Here is a 22,434-nt window from a genome sequence, read left to right as displayed (position 1 = left end):
TTGTTTTTTTAAATGAGCTGGTGTTAAAGTTATTTATCATGTCGGAAAAAACTCAAGAAATCTCGTCTGTTTCCACTCAGCGACAAGAGGAAGTGACAAGTGGAAGCTACTTAATATTTGTGAAATATGTGTACAGGTGGGTCAGACATGATGACATAGATCACCCAGCCTGAATGTCAGTGTTAGCATGTCCTGCAGTAGCGACTACTCGGCAAGAGGACGCAGAGGAGGGAGGTAGCATCTTGGGATTGTTTTTTTTTTTTTTAAATTAACACTGAGCCGAACTGAGCAGCTAAACGGTTTTTGAGCATGATTACAAGGATCCCTCAGGGGTTTTCATTGTGAAGATTATCAATATCAAGATAGATGCCTTGATTTTACAGTACAGTAATGCTAATAAATACACTGCCCTTCAACAATAATGCTCTCTCAGGTAGCTGAGGAGGATATACAGTACACACACACATATATATATATGTATGTATATATATTCTGTTATCTGTGGGTGGGGAAGAGATTAAAGGAAGCAGCTCTGATTCATTGATAGGCTTCCAGAAATACAAAGACAAAACAGCACGCTTCCTTCAGACAGACACACACACACACACACACGTACATAAATTAATTACACATCATCACACACAGACCTGGTCAAAGTAAAACAAAACAGCAACAGTAGCTCTGCTGATTCTGCAGTACTGTACGTTTGATGTGTTTTGTGAGCTCCAAAATGAAATTATCCAACATGAAACATAAAGATAGAAGAGTTACAGCGTCATCTTAAGTCATAAGAAGATGACTCTCTGCTTTTGTGGAGTTTTTTTCCCCCCCAAAATATGATGCTAAATGTTAATTGTGGAATGAAATCTCAATTTCCCCACATAGAAACAAATAAATCACAGCCAAAAGGACAAATAGCAATCACTACTTGCAATGATTCTGAGTTTCACCTTTATCTTGTAATTTATTTTTACTGATAAGAGCAGTAGAGGGTGAAGACCCCCACTCCATAAAAAAACAAAAAAAAAAAAACAAGGCACGTTTGCTTGTAAAACTCAGCCATGCAATAAGGCCTTTTCAAATGTCTCTCATTGGGTTTTAAACGGGAGCTGTGAGGCAACATCTGGGTAAAGGTTTCCCACATTTTTCAACAAGACAGAAAGCCAAGATGATCTTTGAGAATCATTTTAGTACCGACTGCCTTTTCTCAAAACAATAATAGTAATTTTCCTTTTTTTGGCTAAATCCAAAATGATAAAAACAGACATACAAAAGGAAGGCTTACATGTTTTCTTTTCATGTCAGTTACAATTTTTGTGAAAAAGATCAGATTAAATATTGTCCAGCGTCTTAAAGCATCTGTTTTTAAGCTTTGTAACAATTTCCTTATCCCATAAAGGAACACTTCATCCTTCAGTTTATCTAAAAAAAAAAAATATCAAAGAAAAAAAATCATTGAAATTGGAGAGTAATGGTATATTGCACCAGTGTTTGCTAATCACTCTGAATAGATAAGTTTTTCATTAAGGTCAAAAACACATGAAAATATGTGTAGAGGAATAATTCCATATAAAGCTAAGACTTCATCAAAAGAGAATTTCATAAACTTCAGAGAATTAAAAAAAAAAAAAAAAAAATGAACAATGTACATGAATTAGAAATGATCAAGCACTGAACAAGAGAAGATGCACTCAGCCATCTACGCGCTGTATGAATCCCTTCTTTCAACCCCTCCTTTGAAGAAATAATATCAGATATGACTAAAGCGCTAGAGCAAAACAGTGCAGTGGACATTTCACTCTGGCTAATCAATGATATGATATTAATAACAACTTCAGGATGAGAGAATGGAGCAGGCGCATCTGTTGGTATTGAAATGAAGCAGGAAAGGTCTGTGTTTTGACAGTAATACTGACATATTGATACGAACTATCATACCTCCATGTACATGCAAGCACTATGAACACATGATTAAATTATTGTCCTATTGCACATTCGGTAGCACAGCAAGTTTTATGAGACTGAAATCCTAACAGACCTGTTTATGGATATCTATGGATCCTACTGATGCTTTCTGACATGAAGAAGTCAACTGAATTGCACTAAAAATGTCAGATGGTTTTGTGTTTCTTTTGGCTCAAGCAGCAAATGTACATATTAACTGAACTCCAGCAGATATATAACTCAAAGTAGTTCAGATTGTGTCCATTTCACAGATGAACAATTTTAAAATGGACTTAAGACCTTTTTAAGAATCACATCAGAAACAGGCAAACATGTAAAAAGCAATTGCAAATATTATATATGAAGTAATTCAGCTATTTTTACTTGCCAGACAAAAAACTTCAGAAGCTGACAAACCGTATCTTTACCTCACATGTACGAGTTGAACAGAGAGTTTGTGAAACCTACAGCAGCAGTCAAGAAGTTTGAACACACTTCCTCATTCAGGGGAACAAGGAGGGTGTGTTCAAACTTTTGACTGTTACTGGAAGGCTGCTTTTAACTTTGGAAACAGCAGTTTGACAAAGAAATCTTAACTCAAGCTCCACTTACTAGCTTTTTTTCTAAACTTTCAACCACGTCTCAAAGCCTGAGCAACATTGTGTGACAGTTGAAAGCTCTGAAAAAAGTTTTTTTTTTTTGTCAAATCTGTGGATCTACTGTACATGAGCCAGAAAGAAAACCAGTCATAGTGTTTACGCTTAAGGTCTGCTGAGATCTAGTTAGTGTGTCTCTTGCCAGCTTCAAAGAAAGAAGAGTTGTGACAAAATGAATTTTGGGCTGCATTTTTCCGTTTCACAACACTTTCTTTTACCTCTATTTCCACTCCTCCTTGACCTCTGTAAAACAAAAAGGCCAAGCTCGAGTGACACAAAAAATAAAGATTAATATCATTTAAATGCAGTCTGAGACTCAGAGAGTGCGTGGAGTCGCAAAGTAGACCAGCTTCTCTCAACTTTAGAGCCCACTGCCAGGCTACAGGAAAGGTATAAAATAATGGAAATCTTTGTTTAAATAAATAAAATTCTTAGGATGGTTAAAAGAACAGAAAATAGAATAAAATGAAATAATTGGGATAAAACATGTGACATCATGGACAAGCAGCTAATAAAAATTCCCTCCCAGAAAATAATTTCTTTCACTGATTTTTCTCATCTATTATCTTTTTCTTATTTTCTCTTTTTTTTTTTTTTGCAAAAATGAAAATATAGGTTTTTCCATGTTCTTTGCAAGTGTCCATTTAAAAAAAATTATAGTACCAATGAGTCCTCTTTGAAATATATCTACAGCTGTACAATAGGTCTTTGCAAGTGAATTCATGAAAAACAAAAAAAATTTAGCGCATCATTTTACATAAAAAAGCTTCTTTACAGATATGGGTTAAAAAGGGTCATAATAAACAATATAAAAAGAAGATAGAAAGACGGCGTTCGCTAATGAGATTCTTGGAGATTCGTCTTCTCTTCGATGGCCTGTTTCACTATTTCAGCCAACTTCAAGCGGTCAACTTTATCAGAGAAGGCTCTTCCTGTAACGAGAAAAGCTGGTGGTTAAGGACCGAGTACCATAAATGAGTTCATTTGAAAAGAAAGTGTCTTTTTCTTCTTCTTCAGTTATCTAATAGGCTTTAATCACAGAGACAGTAAATACAATAAATTATATTCAGTGTTGTTTTCTGTAAATTACACATTTTGGTTCTGATAATTACGGCTGCACCTTATGGTTATTTCTACTATTGATTGTTCTTCTGATCGTTTTCTTGATTACTTTACTAAATCTTTTGGTCTATGAAATGACAAAAAATTATAAAAAGTGGCCTTCACAATTTCCTGGAGCCTAAAATGAAATATTCAAATTGCTTGTTCTGTACAACCGACTTTCTAAAAACCCCCAAGATATTCAATTTAGTATCACAAGTCTCACGTTTGAGAAGCTGGAACAAACGTTCCCATTTTTGCTTCAGAAGTGACTAAAACAATGAATCAGTAGTCAAAAAAGTTGTTAAATTCGTTTCTCATTCAAAGATCATTTTGAGTTTAAAGCTGCAATGTAACGTTTGGTCGTGTCTATTAATTTATCGATACAACTGATTCTTTGGCATGCAGACGGAGCAAAAAGGCCAGATGATGTGAGGAGTCATTGCAGCTAAACAAATATACACGAAGAAGAAAAGTATTTGATTAACTAAAAATGAATAACAGAGAAGACAACTGACGCTGCACCGCTCTCTGTGGGTTTAAACTTCACCCAGGAGTGTGTGATGTTTTTCTTTTGTTGTCAGAAGGTAAAACTGCTGCTTTGCTTTTAACTGTTTAAAACAAATTAGACGAGATATAAAAGGCATGTGCCAGATATAGACCGTAAGCAATGATACTGAGCACTGACCGTCCCAGCTGAGCCCCTGCAGGCCGTCTCTCAGCAGTTTACAGTCCCTGTTGAACCTCCAGGCTTCGTACATCACCACATTCAGCTTCTCATCCTCGTTCTCTCCTGAACAAAGATATGAACATCAGAAGCTTCTCTCCCTCAAAGCTGTTTTGCTTTGGCTACAGAACAACTTCACATACATGCCTCATATAAAAGCTTAATTAGATTTCCAGCGATGTTTATTCATAATGCCCTTTTAAAACACGGGCAGCTTTCTCAGCATTGTGGATGTCTCACAGACCATACAAATAGATGTTACAGCCGCTTATATTTTGGGGAATAGAATAAAATAGAATATCTCTTTTGTCCGCTAGAGTAGAAAATTGCCTTCAGCTCACCAAAACATGAAAAAAACTATTATATTAAAATATTATTAATAGCCGATCATCTGTTTTGTGTGTACATTGGCAGTCTCTCTGTTTCCAACTGGCAAAATGCTTGTTTGTTGAACAGAAAAGATAGAAAAGCATCTACTGAAGGCACATTCTGCATCAAGCCAACATGACTTAAAGAGAACTGCAGTCACAATGTCCAGTCCATATGCCAATCTATTCTGGTATGTAATATATACAGTATATTAAGTGTGCGTATTTGTGGCTCCTTCCGCAGCACAATCCTGGTTGCACATTTATTTTTAGTCGAGGCATTTTATATTGAACATCAGTGTTGAATTCAGCGTTGGTTCACTGACCTGCTTGTGGTAATATACACTGTGCAATGACATCTCGTAATTTTTCCAGCGCTACGTTGGAGTCCTCCCCTCCGTTCTCTGGGTCGTGAATGAAGAAACTGTCACTGGGCTTGGGGCTGAAACATGGACACCAAAACATACATTTCAGACTGAACTTTGATATTTTATCAAATACAGTCCCCTAAAATAAACAACAAATTCTATAAACTACATGGGGACGAATGAGATACCAGTGTTTCCCCTATATTCATTCAGCAGTGGCGCACCACCGCTGCAAAAATTATGAGCACCACTGCTAAAATTTCACACGATCATTAATATCAATGGGCTGCTAATGATTTTCACTCGCACACTGTGCAAGCACAATAACACCCTGTGTCATTGTGGAATTATTTTGAGTCATCCTACCTCTCTTAATTCTTCAAAGGACATCTAAGTGAAAGGTACAAGAGTAGTGTAGCTCCATTAAGGAACAGGGCAGTGCGTAATATGTGTGAATGTAGCGTAGCCTAGTGAGTGGTTAAGTGAGAGAGCAAGTGGCAGAAAAGTGATGGTGATGTGAGTGGAGCAGTAAGTTGTCAGTCTGACAGTAAATGTACAGTACAGGCTGCAGTGTGTCAGTTAATAAATGCTGCAGCTTCTCAAGACCAAGAAACCTTGTCTAGATAGACCTCGTCTATCTAAGGGGGTAGCCCCAAAGTTAGCAACAATGCCTTAGCCTAACCTGATCAGGCTCACTTAAGGTGGACTGACCTTTAAGGTGGACCAGCAATTCTCATTTTAGAGTTAATCTCAGCTGCTCTTTAACAGAGAACAGAGAAATGTCTGTCTGTTGAGTGTGTGTTGTTTCTTTTGTCAGCCAATGGAATCATACCCGAGTAGTTTCCGCTTCCTGAGGATTGGGTTGTTGACAGAGTTTAGGGGCTTCAGGCTGACATTCAGATCCTGAATCCTCATGTTGGCCAACTGCTCCGCATGGGCCTGCTGGATACCTGCGACTACGGCCTGGGAGACACAAGAGAAAAGATCGAACAGGAGGTCAAAATATGTTGCAGTAAGTCTGCAGACTAATTGTCAACAGTGGCCTCTACTGGTCCTTTCATTCAGAAACAGCAGTGTGACAGTACAAAAATGGTCTCATTTGTCAGCATATTTTAAAAAAAAAAAAGCTACATGTTGCACCCTTGACTTCCCACCTTGTCCATCATCATCTGTGCGGAGGGCAGGACGTTGTCAAGGGCCTCGGTGCAGTTGAGCCAAGGGTGAGCCAAGACTCCCTCTATAGTCAGCCTCTCCTCTGGCTTCACTTTCAGCAGCCTACAGGGAGCGGACAAGGAAGGGAGGAAGCACAAGTTATAGGACAGAAAGAAGATGAATGAGTGAGTGTGACAGAATAACGGGATGAATGAAAGTGAGTAAGTATCGGAGAAGAAAGCAAATAAGGGGCGAGGTGGTACATGTGAGGATAAAGGGGCTAAAAACAGCAAGAGGTAGTGACCTGTCCAGAGCAAAGAAAGAGACTTACTTGCGTACGATGTCCTTCGCCATCTCAGAGATCTGACTCCACTCATCTTCAGGAAAGTCAAAACTGCCCGTCATGATCTTCTTTCTCATGTCCTTTGGGATGGTGCGACTGTGGTGCTTTGAGTAGAACGGAGGATAGCCGCACAGCATTACATAGATGATCACACCGAGAGACCACAAGTCACAGCTCTAGAGAAAGACAGGAGAGAAACATTTATTAAAAAAAAAAAAGAAGACTTTAAGTATAAGAAAGCCCATGGCAAGGCTGAACAGGTCAACAGGTCTGGGTCTCACCTTGTTATAGGTATAAGGAGTGGGTGAGGTAGGTATAATTCCAGACTTTTCCTTCTGGTGTCTTCTTTGAGCCTCAAGTACCTGAGCAGATTCCATGAGAGAAGAGAGACAACATGAAAATGTTGCTGCACTTGCATGAGGTTCCTGACCCGTTAAGAAGCAAATATGAGCGTATGTTAAACAAGTATGCTTGTATGAACTTCATGTTTTCTTTTTACCTGAGGTGCTACGTAATAGGGAGTGAACTGAGGGGTCATCAAGTCTCCTTGATCAATTTTGGCAAAGCCAAAGTCACACAGCTTCACAGGAGCATCCTGTGGAAAAGACAGAATCATTAACGAATAGCGAGCACAGAAACATATCTCAGCGGCTTCATGGAAAACATTTCAGTTTGTTCTAGTTTCTGACTTCACTGAGCATTACTAAAATAACTAATGTACTTTGAGTTTCACTTGACAGACTTTCTAAAAAGGAGAACATTCGGTTTCCAGGGATATCATGGAAGGTGCTGCCAGAATAAGGATGGATTTTGATGTCTGGCACTGCAACTGCAAATTGGATATTTCCAAATCCTGTACTTATCTTGGTCAAATTCTGCCAGATGCAGCAAGGAAATGTTTTCCACTCTACAGAGATTTACTGAAAAGTAAAGTTTTTATTCTTTTGTAGTATAAACTGTATGTTGTGTGCGCCATTTATTAGCACCAGCAGTAGTATTGATATTAGTATACCGTTAATTAAGAGAATAGTGTGTTATATACAGAATAAAGTTGAAGTATTTATGTGCATTTCTGTGCAACTTGAGCAACTTACCAGAGAGTTATCCTTGAAGAGCAGGTTCTCTGGCTTCAGGTCACGATGTGCAATATTTAGGGAGTGACAATGTTCCAAGGCTTGACTGATCTGCAGGGGAAGAGACATCAGACTGAGACACTACTGCATGTCAACTTGATTTGAGCTGGTGGGTGTAGTGTTGCTTCTTTTGACCATGTGTCTCACTGATCAAATGCTGTGTGAGCTCCTTGATCCAAGCTGGGGGCTGTAAATGACACTCAGAGGCCAGTAGACACGCTGTTACCCACAGAAAAAAAAAATTTTCACACAAAGACACACGCAGACGGATGAAGTATGACATAATGACCGGGGAAGGAAACCACAGCTGGACAAAGACTGACTGACCACAGTTAAATATTTTAAGAAGAAAATCAGTCTGTGTGTGTTTCTCCGTAGATGTGCATCTTAACCTACCTGCATAGTGACCTGGCTGGCCATCTTTTCAGTAAAGTGCCTGTGCTGACTGATTCTGTGGAACAGCTCGCCACCCTCCATCATCTCCATGACGATCAGGAGCCTTGCTCTTTAACAAAAAATGAAGACATTTGAATGATCAGAGGAAGCAGTGAAAAAGACGAGATGGATGGACAAAATGTGTGGGGTTGTGCACCAACTCTTTCAAACACACACACACACACAAACACACACACAGCTTGTTACCTCGGGCTGGACTCATGCGGGAACTGGACACTGTTGGCGTAAACCTCCAGGATTTGCACTATGTTTGGGTGGTTGGCACACATCATATGGAGTCGCACCTGCATGGTAGGGAAAATAACACTGTTAAATTCACTGAAACATGTTACATTTCACATTTTAAAAACAGGTAAACAGTGACTGAAACACATAAAAGTGTGAAATTTCTGGTAGAGTGGGTTCAATCTGTTCGTCCTAATATAATTCTGGTGTTGAGTATGAGCACCTCTCTGCCCACAGGATGTGATAAATATAAAACTCAAGCTGAAAGCCACACATTTCCATATGTTGAAAGTACAGCCAGGATAACATACGGAGCATCTGGTGATTGGGAAGTTGTTTTATCTCTTTATGGGAGTCTAGTTTTACTGAGCAGGCAAGCCAAAAAAGCATATTTTTATCATAAAGAATTTGAAGCTCTGCAATATGTATAACTATTAGGTATCTTCTATTATGGTACATGTAATTTTATGAGAACAAAGGTGGACAAAGGTCTTAAATATTTAAAATATCTGACAGTTGACAAGTTTCTATTGTTTAAACCTACAGTGCCATACTTGCCAAACAAGTTCACACAATACTGATTAAGCCCATCACCACCATGTGCACCAGAGACTTCCGCCAGCTGAGCCCCTCTGCTAACTTGAATGGGGTTAAAATAATTTAATTGTGCTACTCTTCTAGACTTTCCAAATGTTATCAGTCCGAATGGATCAAAGTCTAATAATGAAACGAGTCATTGTGCAGGGGTCGTGTGACGCTCAAAACTATTTATTCACCGTTTTACATCCGCAACAGTAGTGACGGAGTAGTCTACAGCGGAGCCTATGACGTCATCAAGTGTCGACAGTGTTTTTGTAATTACTCTCGCTGCCAGAAGGGGGAGACAAAAGTCCCATGCTCCAGCTTTAAAAGTATATATTGTCAACAGAAATTCAGTATCCAACACTGATACTAACTACTTTGTTGTGTTTTGTTTAACAATTTGGGACATTTTATTGGTTCCAGTAGGAGTGAAGTTCCTGCTTACTATTCATTTCCCATCATGATATTTACAGAAAAGGTCATGGCAGAGTGTGTGTGCGTATGTATGTGTATATGTGTATGTGTGTGAGTGAGTGAGAGAGAGACACACCTGAAAACTCAAGGTGGTTTAGTACCTTAATACAGAATCTGTGACATGAAACAGGTTTTACCTTTATTCGGTTACATTTGTTACTATAAGACTAATTATGATCTTGATATAAAGATAACTGACTGTACAACTCCAATTGCATATTATTGTGTCAACAATTAGTAGCTAACTGAGATGATGAAAAGTATGCAGTGGACATTGCAAGAAAGACCAAGAAAGACTACTTAGTACTGCTAAGTGTAGTAACTGCTACTTAGTGTCTGGAGGCAGATGTTACCTTTGTACACAGAACTTTTTATCATGCACCAACACAAATAAAACTCAAAACACTGTACACAACCTCGCTGGGCTCCATCATCAAATCGCATGTCTTCTCGTACCACTGCTACAATGACAACACCCAGCTACTCCTGTCCTTCCCCCCCAGAGGATAACACAGTCCCAGCACGCATCTCAGCCTGTCTGGCCAACATCTCTGCTTAGATGACAGACCAGCACCTCCAGCTTGAACCTGTCCAAAACCGAGCTTCTTGTCTTCCCTGCGAGCCTCGCTGTTCATCACAACCTGACTGTACAGCTCAGTTCATCCCTGTTATTACCATCCAAGTCTGTAAAAAACCTCGGGGTTATCCTAGATGACCAGCTGACCTTCACCAAACACATCACGGCAGTCTTCTGGTCATGCAGATTCACTTTGTATAACATCACTTTGTATGACCAAGCGCTGGTCATCTCACGACTGGACTACTGCAACTCGCTGCTGGTTGGACGTCCAGCGTGCACCGTTAAACCACTGCAGAGGATTCAGGATGCAGCGGCACGTCTGGTGTTCAACCAACCTAAACAGGCTCTGTTCGTCTCCCTCCACTGGCTCCCAGTGGCGGGTGCATCAAGTTCAAAACTTAATGAGGCTTGCCTTCAGGGCAACAAATGAAATGGCACCTTTCTACACTGAGTCATTCATCAGGCCGTATGTTCACTCCAGTCTGCAAATGAATGACATCTGGAAATACCATCACTGTCTGGTACGAAATCACTATCCAGACTCTTTCTCATTTGTGTTCCTGCGATGGTGGAATGAGCTACATAGCTCCATACAGTCTGCTGACTCCCTTGGTGCATTCGAGAAAAGCCTGAAGACTCAGCTCTTCCGTGATCACCTCAACACTTGAACCCCTTTACCTTTTTAGCACTTTGTTGATTGTCGCACTTCTTTCTTGTTGCTTATGGTATTTCTTATGCACTTGTCAACTTCCTGTTGTTTCTTAGTTAGTTCACACAAAGTTGTAGCCAAGACAGTAGACAAAGCTTCAGATATGGATGTTGCTGCAAAGAAGCTACAAATTCTAAAATGTGGACACTTCACACACATCTTCAACCTGGCACCACAGAAGATCTAAACAATCACCACAGTTTCAAGGTGGACACCAAGTTTGGTGCCACAGATACAGTATCCGACCAAATGTGAAATATGGTTACAATCCCCCCTTCTGGTCTTGAGTTATGGCGTTGAATAATGGCCAGAAAAGTGTTTTTGCAGAACATTATGATGTCACAGAGAAGTTGACCTTTGAACTTTTGGATATAAAATATAACTTAATCATTTTATCCTATTAGACATTTTGTGGAACTTTGTCATAATTAGCGCATGAATTCTTGAGTTATGGCCAAAAACATGTTTTCTGAGGTCACAGTGACCTTTGACCAACAAAATCTAATCAGTCCATCCTTGAGTCCATGTGGACGTTTGTGCCAAATTTGAAGAAATTCCCTCAAGGCGTTCCTGAAATATCACGTTCACGAGAATGGGACGAACGGATAACCTGAAAACATAATGCCTCTGCACTCCTACCTGGTCAGCTACTTGAGAGTTTGTACCACGGCTCTTTCGCAGTCACTGTCCTCTAACGCTTGCCTCACTTATAAGTCACTTTGGATAAAAGCGTCTACCAAATGACAAAAGTGCTTGAAGAGATATTCATTACTGGTGATAATCTGTGTATATTCTGCCTGTCAACTTTCACAGTTCAGTGGTGAGAATTTGTCTGAAGCAAGTGTGTGCTGCTTGTTTTGACTGCGTGTCTCACTGCTTAACAGTTGTATAAGCTGCTTGATCAAAACAGAAGGCTGCTAATGACATGGAGAGGCTGCTAGACACAGTGTTTTCCACAGGAAGACAATGTTACGCCCGCACAGACACACAGATGAAGCACAAGATTGACAAGGAAAGAAAAACAGGAATTAGTTAAGACTCATAAAAAGGCAGGCAGACAGAACAAGGCATATTGATACTGCCAAAGATCACAAACAGGCATTAATCAAAACCACAACAGTGTTTTCTCTAACCTCATTTCTAGCCTTGGGGCGATCGATGAGGATCTTCAGTGCCAGGCGTTCCTGAGTTGACTTCTTCACACAAACTCTAGACAAGAAGGAAACAAGAGTCAAAAAAACATCTCACTCAACATGATAACTCAATCATCCATCAGGAAGATTCTGTAGTCTGGAGGGGATTTTCTTACTTTCAGGGGTTTCTGTTACCATATAATTGCTCCTTTTGTCATTGATGTTGAGCTCATGTTTCAAACACATTTTTGTTTGTGATCTTGTCAGTATGATAAAGCAACGTGATCAACATCAAGTCAATGTTATTCATATAGCCAGAAACCACACATTAGTCTCAGATAACATCTCTGTTCAATAAAATGCCAGACAGTCTCCAGTGTTTACAAACGCAAAACACAGCTGGTATCAATATGCATTCAGTTTGTAGCCTAAAATCAAATTATGCAGATACGTTCCGCTTTTCTCTTCACCAACGTGTGGTCACCATACATGTGGTTCACCCTTTACTTCCCTATATAGGAGGTCGATTTACGGTCGATCAGAACTGGTTTTTATGACGTGTTGTTTGACCACAGCGGATATCAAATGTGTTTAAAGTGGTTCTGAACGGCTTCACTCCAAGGCGGAGTGAAAAGCTGACCGTCACAGAGAGGGGGGGGGGGGGGACGGGGGAGACGCCATATCGTTGAAATTCAGGGATAACCGCATATTATCAGGCAGTGACTTCTAGAAGACAGTCATAGTGTTGCGTTTGTTTGTTCATATGAAAAGTTACGTCAGAAATTAAAAAAGGAGAACTAGAAAGAAAAGTTCAAAGCCAGACTCATTTTTCACCTCCGCCAGTTGGCCGATCACTACATGAAGCGGTTGTGAATGTTGGCTTGACGGTTTCGGAAAGTTACAGAAATGGCCGTGCACAGACCCCCTCCTCCCTATCCACTGATCGGAAAGGTGAGGCGGGACAGGGTTTAATGGGGATTTCCATCATCTGACAAGAATGTCAGCAGGAGTATACAACCACCTTAAATCTGTTAAAATCATCTTATTCCACAATGTCTGACAGTATCAATTGTATTATGTATCATCTTTTTCTAAACTCTTCATCGCAACAACATGATGTTTACACTGATTGACTCCATGTTGTTATGGCTGGAAATAATCAGCTTGAAATATTTGGCATTTATTATATTTCTGTGAGTATAAACAATGTTTCTCTGTACAGTGTGAATTTGTCATGCTTGTAAAGAGGTTGAGTTCTAATTTTATTTTATCAGCTTTTAGATTTATTGTCCATTTCTATGTACTTAATAACGGTTTTACAGTTGTTATACACTCGTGTCCTTCTTAAAGTCCGTGTGATATTTGCTGTGAAATTAAATTTGACCTGATGTGAAAAGAGACAAGAAAGCAGCCTACTTTATTTTGTCAACATCACTTTGTTATGGGAAATATGAATCTAGCGAGACATATGAGTCCGTCGTGTACTTTTTGCGCTCACAAAGTTGACATAAATTTGAATGAATATCACCTGTTAGTATTTTTCTTTAAACTGCAGATGAAATGTGCACCATGGATATACATTTAATTTTCTGAAAAGCCTTTTAACTCCGTTCTCCCTCCTCTGAGCAGCGAGGACCTAAACACTCACTTTAAACAACAACCTCTGGCCGTTAAACTCAGATTACACTATTAAAGCATTACTGCAAGAAAACATTCTGCTTCGGCCAAAGTTCACTTACTGGGAAGCAATACCTACCTAATGAATCACAGAGTTCGACAGGGGGCGGAGGGTGGGTGGGGGGAGGGGGTGGGGGCGCTGGTTGAGTAAAGGACATGAATGTGTTATGAGACAGAGAGGTGAGTGAGGGAAATAAGAGAGTCAAAAATACAGCAGTACTGTTAAGCAAAAGGCTTCATGAATCACAGTGAAATACAGCAACAGAAAAGTGATGAATAAGAGGTGGCCTAAGAGAAACAGTATGGCATGAATCATAGTTTAAAAGTGAGTTTAATAGAGAACTGATGAGTCAATTTCTGAGTGTTCTTGTGTCTTAAGGGCAAAACTACACACATTAGGAAATCACAGGTTGTTCTGTTCTGATCCTGACAAGACGACGGCTTAGGAGGTGCAGAATGCACAAGAGGAATCAGTGACAGACATTGATATATTACAGCCAGTATCTAGTTGGAGTCAGCAGGGCCATTCAGACCTACAGAGGAAACCACACACAGCAAAAACTGACTGTTTGAGAAGTCACTATGTCCCTGTAACGTTGTGCAATAACAGAATTTATTTAAGTTATTCCTGTAATCGCTGACAGCTGTGGGGACGAGGAGGTCGCGCAACGTTGATGTACGAGATGGGAGGAAAATACTGATGTACACAGACAGTTCTGAGAAGAGCTATTCACTCATTGTCATTGTCAAAGTATGAAAAATAGTCTGAGTGAGACAATTACTGGTATCAACAGACGTTGAATCATCTTGCGGTGTAATGCAGAATGACATCATTTGCATTTTCTTTTCATGAAAGACAAAAGTTATATTTAAATCGTCAAGTCATTCCTGTCTGATGATAACTTCAGTCTAGAGCTGCAACGGTTAGTCGATCAACAGAAAATTAATCAGCAACTGTTTTGATTATTGAATAATCGTTTAGTCATTTTTTTAAAACAAAAATGGGGGATTTAATGCTGGGGGGGAATTATAACAAACATTTTTCACTATTTTCTGACATTTTATAAATAACACAATTAATACATAATGAAAAAAATCATTAGTTAGAGCCTTCAGTCTGTCCTCAACCACACAAATCAATTAAGTTTTACGATGGGCTGAACCTAAAAAGCTCAAAAGTCATTGCTACTTATCAGTTATTTCAGAAATGTGTGCTTTCCTGTGGTATTTTCCTCCCTGTGTGTTAGAGTGGGAAAGATAAGAGAGGAGAACGCAGAGAGGAAGTGCACATTTAAAGGAAACTGCTGAGATTTGGTTCTATCATCGATCCCTCGTGCATCCACAAGTGTCCACTATTCAATCTAAGTGCAGCTTCTAAGAAGACGGTTAGTTGAGTTGCACATTTAGCAACACGGACTAAATGCTGACAAAACTATGGAATTAGCAATAAAAGCAGAACCTGTTTGCATGTATTCATTTGTAAAAGAAGACTATTAAAAGCAGACCGAGATGCTTTCATTCAAGGTGGGATGGGAGGTGAATGTCTTTAGATTCTGCAGTTAGTGTACATGGTTTGAGTCTGAGCCAACACCACTGACAACAAAACTAGTGCCAAACATCTTCATATGAAGTCTCGAGTGGTGATGATGTAGCAGTTAACGGCAACTCTGTTAACAGTCCCTTCGCATGTGTTAGTGTGTCAAGCATAAGGTAAAACTGTGCTGGTGAGTTGGTGCGACACATTTTTTAAAATATTTTTTTGGGGGGGAGGGGGCATTTTATACCTTTACTATGCTGACTGAGGAGAGTTGACAGGAACTGAAGAGAAGGGGTGATGAGGGGGATTGATATGCAACAAAGGTTCGCAGCCGGATTCGAACCGCGGACCTTGCGGTTATATGGCATGTATCTTAACCAGTAGGTTACCGGGGCATGCCAAACATGACAATTTGAAACCAAATAGAAAAAGAACCAAGTAATATTAAGTATAGTATAAGCGACAAACATCAGAAAGATGTAAGTTTTGAAAGTTTGTCCATTCAACAGGCCAGTTAGCAAATATTCTACATCTGCCTTGACATCATACTTGAATCCAGCAGCTGTTGTGCCAAAAGTGAGTCTTCCGCTTTCAGTTTCATGCACTCATGAAAGCTAAGCAGCATTAAGAACAGGGGTGTAGTGAGGCAGTACAAGGGGCTGGGTAATACACTGTGTCAATGTTTACTACATAACATCTTTCTCTATAATCCTTTTGTATGACTTCAGAAGATTCTGACTCATGATACACTGTTTGAGATCAATCTGACACAGAACAGACTGTCACATAACTTGGACAACAGACCACAGATAAAGGGACTAATTATCTCTCTCCATCTCTCTCTCACACACTCTCACCTGACAGGTCCACTGATGCCGGCTCCCAGCTTCTGAGTCCAGTTTATGTTGTACTCGTCTAGAATGGATGTCTCCTGTTGAGGAGAAAGACAACAACACCAAAATAATAAATCAGATGTTTGAAAAGACAGAAACAGACAAAATCTAGTCATGTATGCCTGGACTAGTTTATAAAACTAGGACTATGTTTACGGAGACGCTTAATTTTCTCGGTTGTCGACATGATCTATGTCATGCAGTACAGTAAACAGCTGTCTGCCACCACACCCGTCACATCCAATTCAACAAAACAAGAAAAAAAAGAAAATACTGCATGACAGGGTCATACCACAATCATTGTTGGTTCCAGAAAATATCACTTGAAACAGCCATTTATCATAATATATCATTAGGTACAATGATTGTCATTCTATTAACATAGAAGGCAGATTTTTCTATTGAGGAAGAGTCCCATTTATACATTTTTCCCTGTGACATTAGTACTGTGTTATGTAATAGCAATCTTACCCATTATCACCTGTCTAGTTTCACGATAATGCTAATCCCTAACATAGATCATCCTTGAAAAAGAGACAGCTTATGAAACACATACGTCTGGGTAATCTCATCCACTGCGGCTAATAAAAAGGTTAAAAAAGAAGGATAGGATGCCATCCAATAAGTAATGAGGCACTGGGAGACAGCTTCTGCAATCAGCTGAGTTGAAATTAGTGGAACAGGATTTTGTGGCGTCAGATTTGAGCTGGATTTGGCCTGTATCATGAACTGGGTTTAACTTTTTTTTTTTATCTTTGAGGGATCTGACTTCTTCATTGCTAATGGGTGTCACAAAGCTCCAAGACGCAAAAGTAACAGATCAAGAGCCACATATTTAACACAAGACAAGATTTAAACATTGATTCCTGTGCAGCAATCAGGCTAGGCAAAAAAGTTCACTGGCTGTTTACACAGTTCGGTCCGATTCTCACACCTTAACCTGTCCTGGAGAAGGTCAGCCTGCAGTACAGGTTACCATGGTGACCTGTCATCTATCCTGGTTAAATGGTAGTGGCCAGCGTCATGACACCAAAGAACCTGAGTTAAGTTCAAAGTTAACTATCAAACCCAATAATCATTTTCCATGATAATGGCCCAAGTTGACACCCAGTGTGTGTTCTTAGTACTCAGTGCCACCCCCCCTGTCGACCCAGCATTAAGGACATTCTGATCCAGCTGTGAAAGCAGCGCCACTTGAGATCACATTTTACTGCTGACATAGTTGCCCGGCCAGTGACACATTGAGAGAAGCTGGCCAGGAACACATCCCTGTGCCAGGGTGAAGGGAAATGTAGCTGGTTACTGATCATGTGGAAAGTGAGTGATGATTGGTAGAGAGAAATTGAGATCTATAAACCTTGATCCTCCCAACTCGATAAGAAATACAGCTGTCAGGTGCCCATATGAACACTGAAAGATGTTTTCCTCGCTGTAATCCTTTAAAGTGATGTTTAATAAAGGGGGACACTTCCTAAAAAGTTCATTAAATCAATCTTCCCTGTGCAGGGACAGGTTCACAATTTTTCCAAGTCTGTCTTAAAACAATAGTCAGGTGCCCAAATGCAAGCTTTTTTTCATCCATAACCATTCCTCTTGTTCATACTGACCATTAGAAGATCCCTTCATAATGCACTTACGATGTAAGTGATGGGAGCCAACAATCTTTCAGTACAATAACGTATTTAAAAGTTTGTCTGAAGATAATATGAAGCTTCAGCCATCTAAATTAGTAAAATCAAGTAGATATCTTTCAAAGTTAGTCTTTTTAGTGCCAAATTCCCTCTTTTTCCTCATTTTGTTACTATACTTCCACCGCAGCTCAACAGGGAAACATTGTCCAAGGAAACACAAAGAGGCTAAAAAGATGGTAAATGTGGCAAATATCCACTTGATATGACTAACTCAATCTGTTGAAGCCTCATATAAGCTTCAGATTAACTTTAAAATGCATTTTTGCACAAAAAATGACTGGATTTTGCCCCCCATCACTTATATTGAAAGCCCATTTAAATACCCAGTATGAACAGGAGGAATGATTACAGCGAGGAAAACCTCTTTCAGTGTTAATATGGGCACCTAACTGTTGTTTTAGGACAGACTTGAAAAATTGTGAACCCCTCTTTTCATCACACATGTAAACTATTACATTGTCGAGTTGTCATGCATGTAGATTCACATTTTTATTTTGTTTAACTTACCTTGATGAATTTGTCTGCGTTGTTATCCTCCGACATGGTGTGGGGATGAAGCCTGCCTCGTCAATCTCAAGACAGTTGACAGTGGAAACAAAGCGTTTTTTCCTTTGACCTTAAAAATAGAGTTTCGGTCTAGTAACCCTGGGTTGGACCGAGGCTTGTTATATTACTACTGATGGGAGGACAAGGCCATTGGGGCAAAATAACCGTCGACCACCGACCAGCCAAAGCCGAGTTCCGCCGCTCACTTGGACACCTGAAGCCGCCCAGCTCGGCTCACAACCGCGGGGTCCGACTCGCTCTTCCAGTCGTCTTGTTTTCACTGTAGCGACCATGTAGAGTGCCAAACTCCGAGCAAGGCGACCAGAAAAGCCAAACACAAGTAATCCAATGTGGACTGGCGGAAAGTGTATTTTTAGCAACGAGCGCTCTAACTAACGGCTGCTTGTTAGCTCGCTTGCTAGCAAGTAAGCCGATGCCACTCCATCACCACAGTCAGGGAAGATTTTACACGCGAATTATGAACGATAACGTTAGCTAAAGATACCAAATGAAAACTACCGGTGCTGTCCTGGATGAGAGCTTGGTCGATCGAGCACACCGTGTTCCCAAAAAAACCTGAAAGCTATTATGTCGTCGAGGTGAAGCTAGCTCAGGCGGCGGTTAGTTAGTTTTCTAGCTCTACGAACCGCAACGGACATTAACATTCTTCCGCAAGACAGTATAATAAATATCAGCGCTCGTACGGAACAATAACAGCATCCCAGTGGTGGAAAGAGTTAAAGTAAAGTGTTTTCAGAGGGGATACACGCATCTATTTTGCTAATCCCGTAGCATCTTGTCAGGGCAGTCGGCACTACGCAGTAGTAGTCCGTGTAGACCGCCTGATGAAAAATCATCGACACGTTTTCTACATTCTGACATTATCTGTATGCACATTGATTTTCTACAAATAAGTTTCTATTTTTACAACACACAAAGCATGTGTTGGTCCCAAGGTTGTCATAGGTAACTAAAACTAACTGAAACTATATTGTGTATTTACAAAACTAACTAAAATAAAATTAAAAAATATGCAGAAAATTTGTTTGGTTTTTAGTCTTTGTCATATTCAATGCAGATTCAAGGGTTAACATAAATCTGAAGTAGTCTAGAGGTTAACTTTAATACATCCTTAATCTAGGTAACACTAATTTAATAGCTAGTTTCATGAATAGTCAAGTCAGTTTTATTTGTATAGCACTTTTCATACACAATGGCAGTTCAAGGTGCTGAACACCAGCATAAAAGCAATATGTCAACATGATGAAATCGTTTTAAAGCAAAGTTTAAAGACATACAATTAAAAATGAACACCACATTGACTCTCTGCTATTACTCTTAGTTTTTTAACTTGTTTTTTCCTATTAACTCCTTTTTCTTTTGTTTCCCCTGTCCATTCTTGATGTAATATTTTTTATAATTATTGTTATCAATGTGTTACTACTAGTACTGTTGTTTTATTTGACGTTTTCGATTATGACAGCCATCTTGTTGCTGTAAATATTCAGTGTAAAACTGCATAAATAAAAATCGGAAGGATTAAAACACCACATACACACACAAATAATAATAATAATAATAACAATAACAATAAAAATAGAAATAAATAAATATAAAACCGATAAAAATGTGTCCAGCCACACACACTCAGGTAAAAAAACAGTAGAAACTGATCTCAGATCATTTGGTAATTTGTTCCACAGAGTAGCTGAAAAGTAACTAAAAGCTCCCTCTAAAGACCTGGACCTTATTCTGGATACAGTTAGATGAGAACTACCAGATGACCTGAGGGCTCTGGTCGGGCTGTAGTCAGTGAACAAGTCAGTAATATACTGGAGCCAAACCATTAAGTGTTTTATAGACTGTTAGTAGACTTTTTAAGTTGATTCTGTGCTGTACTGGGGGCCAGTGTTAACATTTAAAATCGGGTGTAATATGTTCATATTTGTGTGTTCATGTAAGGACTCTAACTGCTGTACTCTGAATGAGCTGCAGCCTTGAGATTGTCTGTTTTGATAGACTTATGGCTGAGCTGGTCACCCATTTCTTGTTTCTTTATACCATATTTCTATTCATTTTTAGAAGTATTACCTGCCACTTTCTTGGTACACCTGCGCAATTCCTTTGGTGGAAAGTAACTAAGTACATTTACTCAAGTACTGTACTTAAGTACAATTTTAAGGTACTTGTGTTTTACTTAAAGTCCTCCTCCACTCAAAAATGTGTTTTTCTTCTTGTTCCTACAGTTGAATGTTTGTGCTTCACTGTGCAGAATGATGTTTGATGTTTGACACTAGAGGGCTGTTCTCACATTCATGTGCTGAAAGTGGAAAGTTTCTCTGAGCTCACTGAAAATCCAATTTTAAGAGGCGGGACTATGAGCAGGATTTGTGACATCACAAATCATTTGGAGCCAATCCTGGTCCAATATTCAACTTACACAAGTGCGATGTGGAAACTTGAAGCCTCCAGTGCACAAACACTAAGAATGGACTTTACAGTGAAGTAAGAGACAATTTCTGTGAAGTAGTTTAAATCTGGAATTTTCAATGAGGGTGAAGGGGTAGATGTCATTTTAAGGATTTTTACATGGTAATTACACTGTTTCGTGGAAAAAACATATCAAACACACAGTATTGTTCCAAACAGAGTCTTTTTTATATTTTAATGAATGTCTAGAGGGGATATTTAAGTATTTTCATTTTATACTATTTGATACTTCTACTCAACTACATTGGGGTTAGGGTTAGGGTTAGTGATGAACTTATAAATTGCATTGCATTGTTAAAGATTAAACCATTGGTTTGTAGTTATGTCTCCTTGTCATGTTTCAAGATGTGAGAGCTGTTCCACCAAAGAGACATTTCCCCTCAAATGTTTTCAAATAATAAACCATTTGAGGCCACAGGGGTCAAAAATTTCCAATATTTCACAAAACCACAAATATTAAAGAAAAGTTCCAACAAATGAATCCAAATCTATGTAGCAGAACTATATTTTTTCTTCTTTCCTAACCAATCTATAATCTGATGACCCCTCAGATTTATATTGTGACTCTTATAATGCAGTTCAAACTGGCTCGACCTCGAGCAGCTACAGCAATAAAATGCTGCTTATGCACTGACTGTTAAATGTATTAATATATCAGTCAGAGCCTGAATTTCTGACTTTCTTTACTTTAGCACTTTAAGTATATTTGGCTGGTAATACTTCACTTCACTTTTACTTGAATAGGATTTTAAATTCAGGACTTTTACTTGTAATCAAGTATTTTGACAATATTGATACTTTTACTTAAGTAAAGGATCTGAATACTTATTCCACTGCACAATTCAATACAACAGCCCTGCAATAAAGCAAGTCTTTGTGAAGCTTAAAATCTTCAGTTTTTGTCGACATTGCATTATGGTAATTTTAAGCTGTAGTTAGTGGTGGCGGTATTGTATTGGACTTCATTATATGGAGACAAAATATGTGCACATTAATTAGTCCCATTTGAATCTAATGAGGGTTTGTCAAATCTTTCTGGTAGATGTTTTGCTGTAGGTCTCATGTTGATATGATATGATAATTATGAATGGATGCACAGATTCATGTTTTTAGCAGATATTAAACTGTTACAGGTTGTCCTTGAGAGGGAATTAGGAAGGAAGAGCAAATTATCAATGACCCTACATGTCCTACATGACTACTTTAATGCCATTAGGAATGTGTTTTATGTTGCCTGTATGTAAAACATTCCACTAAGCCATTAGACTTGTGAACAGCCACAGTACAAGAGATTGGCCGGTTTATCTTGTGTAAAGACTGATTAATCCTTGTGTATTTTAACTCTTGCTAACATTGTCATATCTTTATTGTTTAGATTGTTTTTATGTGTGTAAATTAATTGTATATATGTATGTGTTTGCAAACTTGCTTGCCTCACATTGGGATGAAGTATTTTGAATTGAACTGAATTATAAAAATATGACCAAAATGTTTTCTGCCCTAGTCAAATGCACAGTTAGTAATGGTTCTGGAGCTGGGAAAAGTGGTAAAGTTATGACATTTTACTGGAAAATGTCATTAAAATTTGGTTTTGGGAAATTGGAAAAGGGACAATGAAGATGTTGAGAAAAAAATGTGAAATTTTAGGG

The 22,434-nt window shown here is 39.1% G+C and overlaps 1 protein-coding gene across 1 annotated transcript; it reads right to left on the bottom strand.

Moving 5' to 3' along the window:
* Nucleotides 1–1,622: 1,622 nt before the first annotated feature.
* Nucleotides 1,623–19,163, bottom strand: mapkapk5 (MAPK activated protein kinase 5). Its single transcript, XM_042421784.1, has 14 exons — nt 18,257–19,163; nt 16,023–16,096; nt 11,952–12,027; nt 8,435–8,532; nt 8,189–8,297; nt 7,754–7,843; nt 7,159–7,254; nt 6,941–7,021; nt 6,648–6,835; nt 6,319–6,439; nt 5,997–6,127; nt 5,123–5,238; nt 4,390–4,494; nt 1,623–3,532 (listed from the first exon to the last, which is right to left on the bottom strand). Exons 1-14 carry the CDS (start codon nt 18,290–18,292, stop codon nt 3,438–3,440), a joined length of 1,416 nt encoding a protein of 471 aa, XP_042277718.1. The 5' UTR covers nt 18,293–19,163; the 3' UTR covers nt 1,623–3,437.
* Between the last annotated feature and the right edge of the window lie 3,271 nt (nt 19,164–22,434).

Source organism: Thunnus maccoyii, chromosome 9 (genome assembly GCF_910596095.1).
Source record: "Thunnus maccoyii chromosome 9, fThuMac1.1, whole genome shotgun sequence".
NCBI classification, from domain to species: domain Eukaryota; kingdom Metazoa; phylum Chordata; class Actinopteri; order Scombriformes; family Scombridae; genus Thunnus; species Thunnus maccoyii.
This window is presented reverse-complemented; position numbering and strand designations above follow the sequence as displayed.

Coding starts and splice junctions, on each gene's coding strand:
- mapkapk5 (XM_042421784.1), bottom strand. CDS start 18,292: ATGTCGGAGGATAACAACGCAGACAAATTCATCAAG. Junction 16,097..18,256: donor ACGCAGACAAATTCATCAAG/GTAAGTTAAACA, acceptor TCTCCTCAACAG/GAGACATCCATTCTAGACGA. Junction 5,239..5,996: donor AGGAAGCGGAAACTACTCGG/GTATGATTCCAT, acceptor TCCATGTTTCAG/CCCCAAGCCCAGTGACAGTT.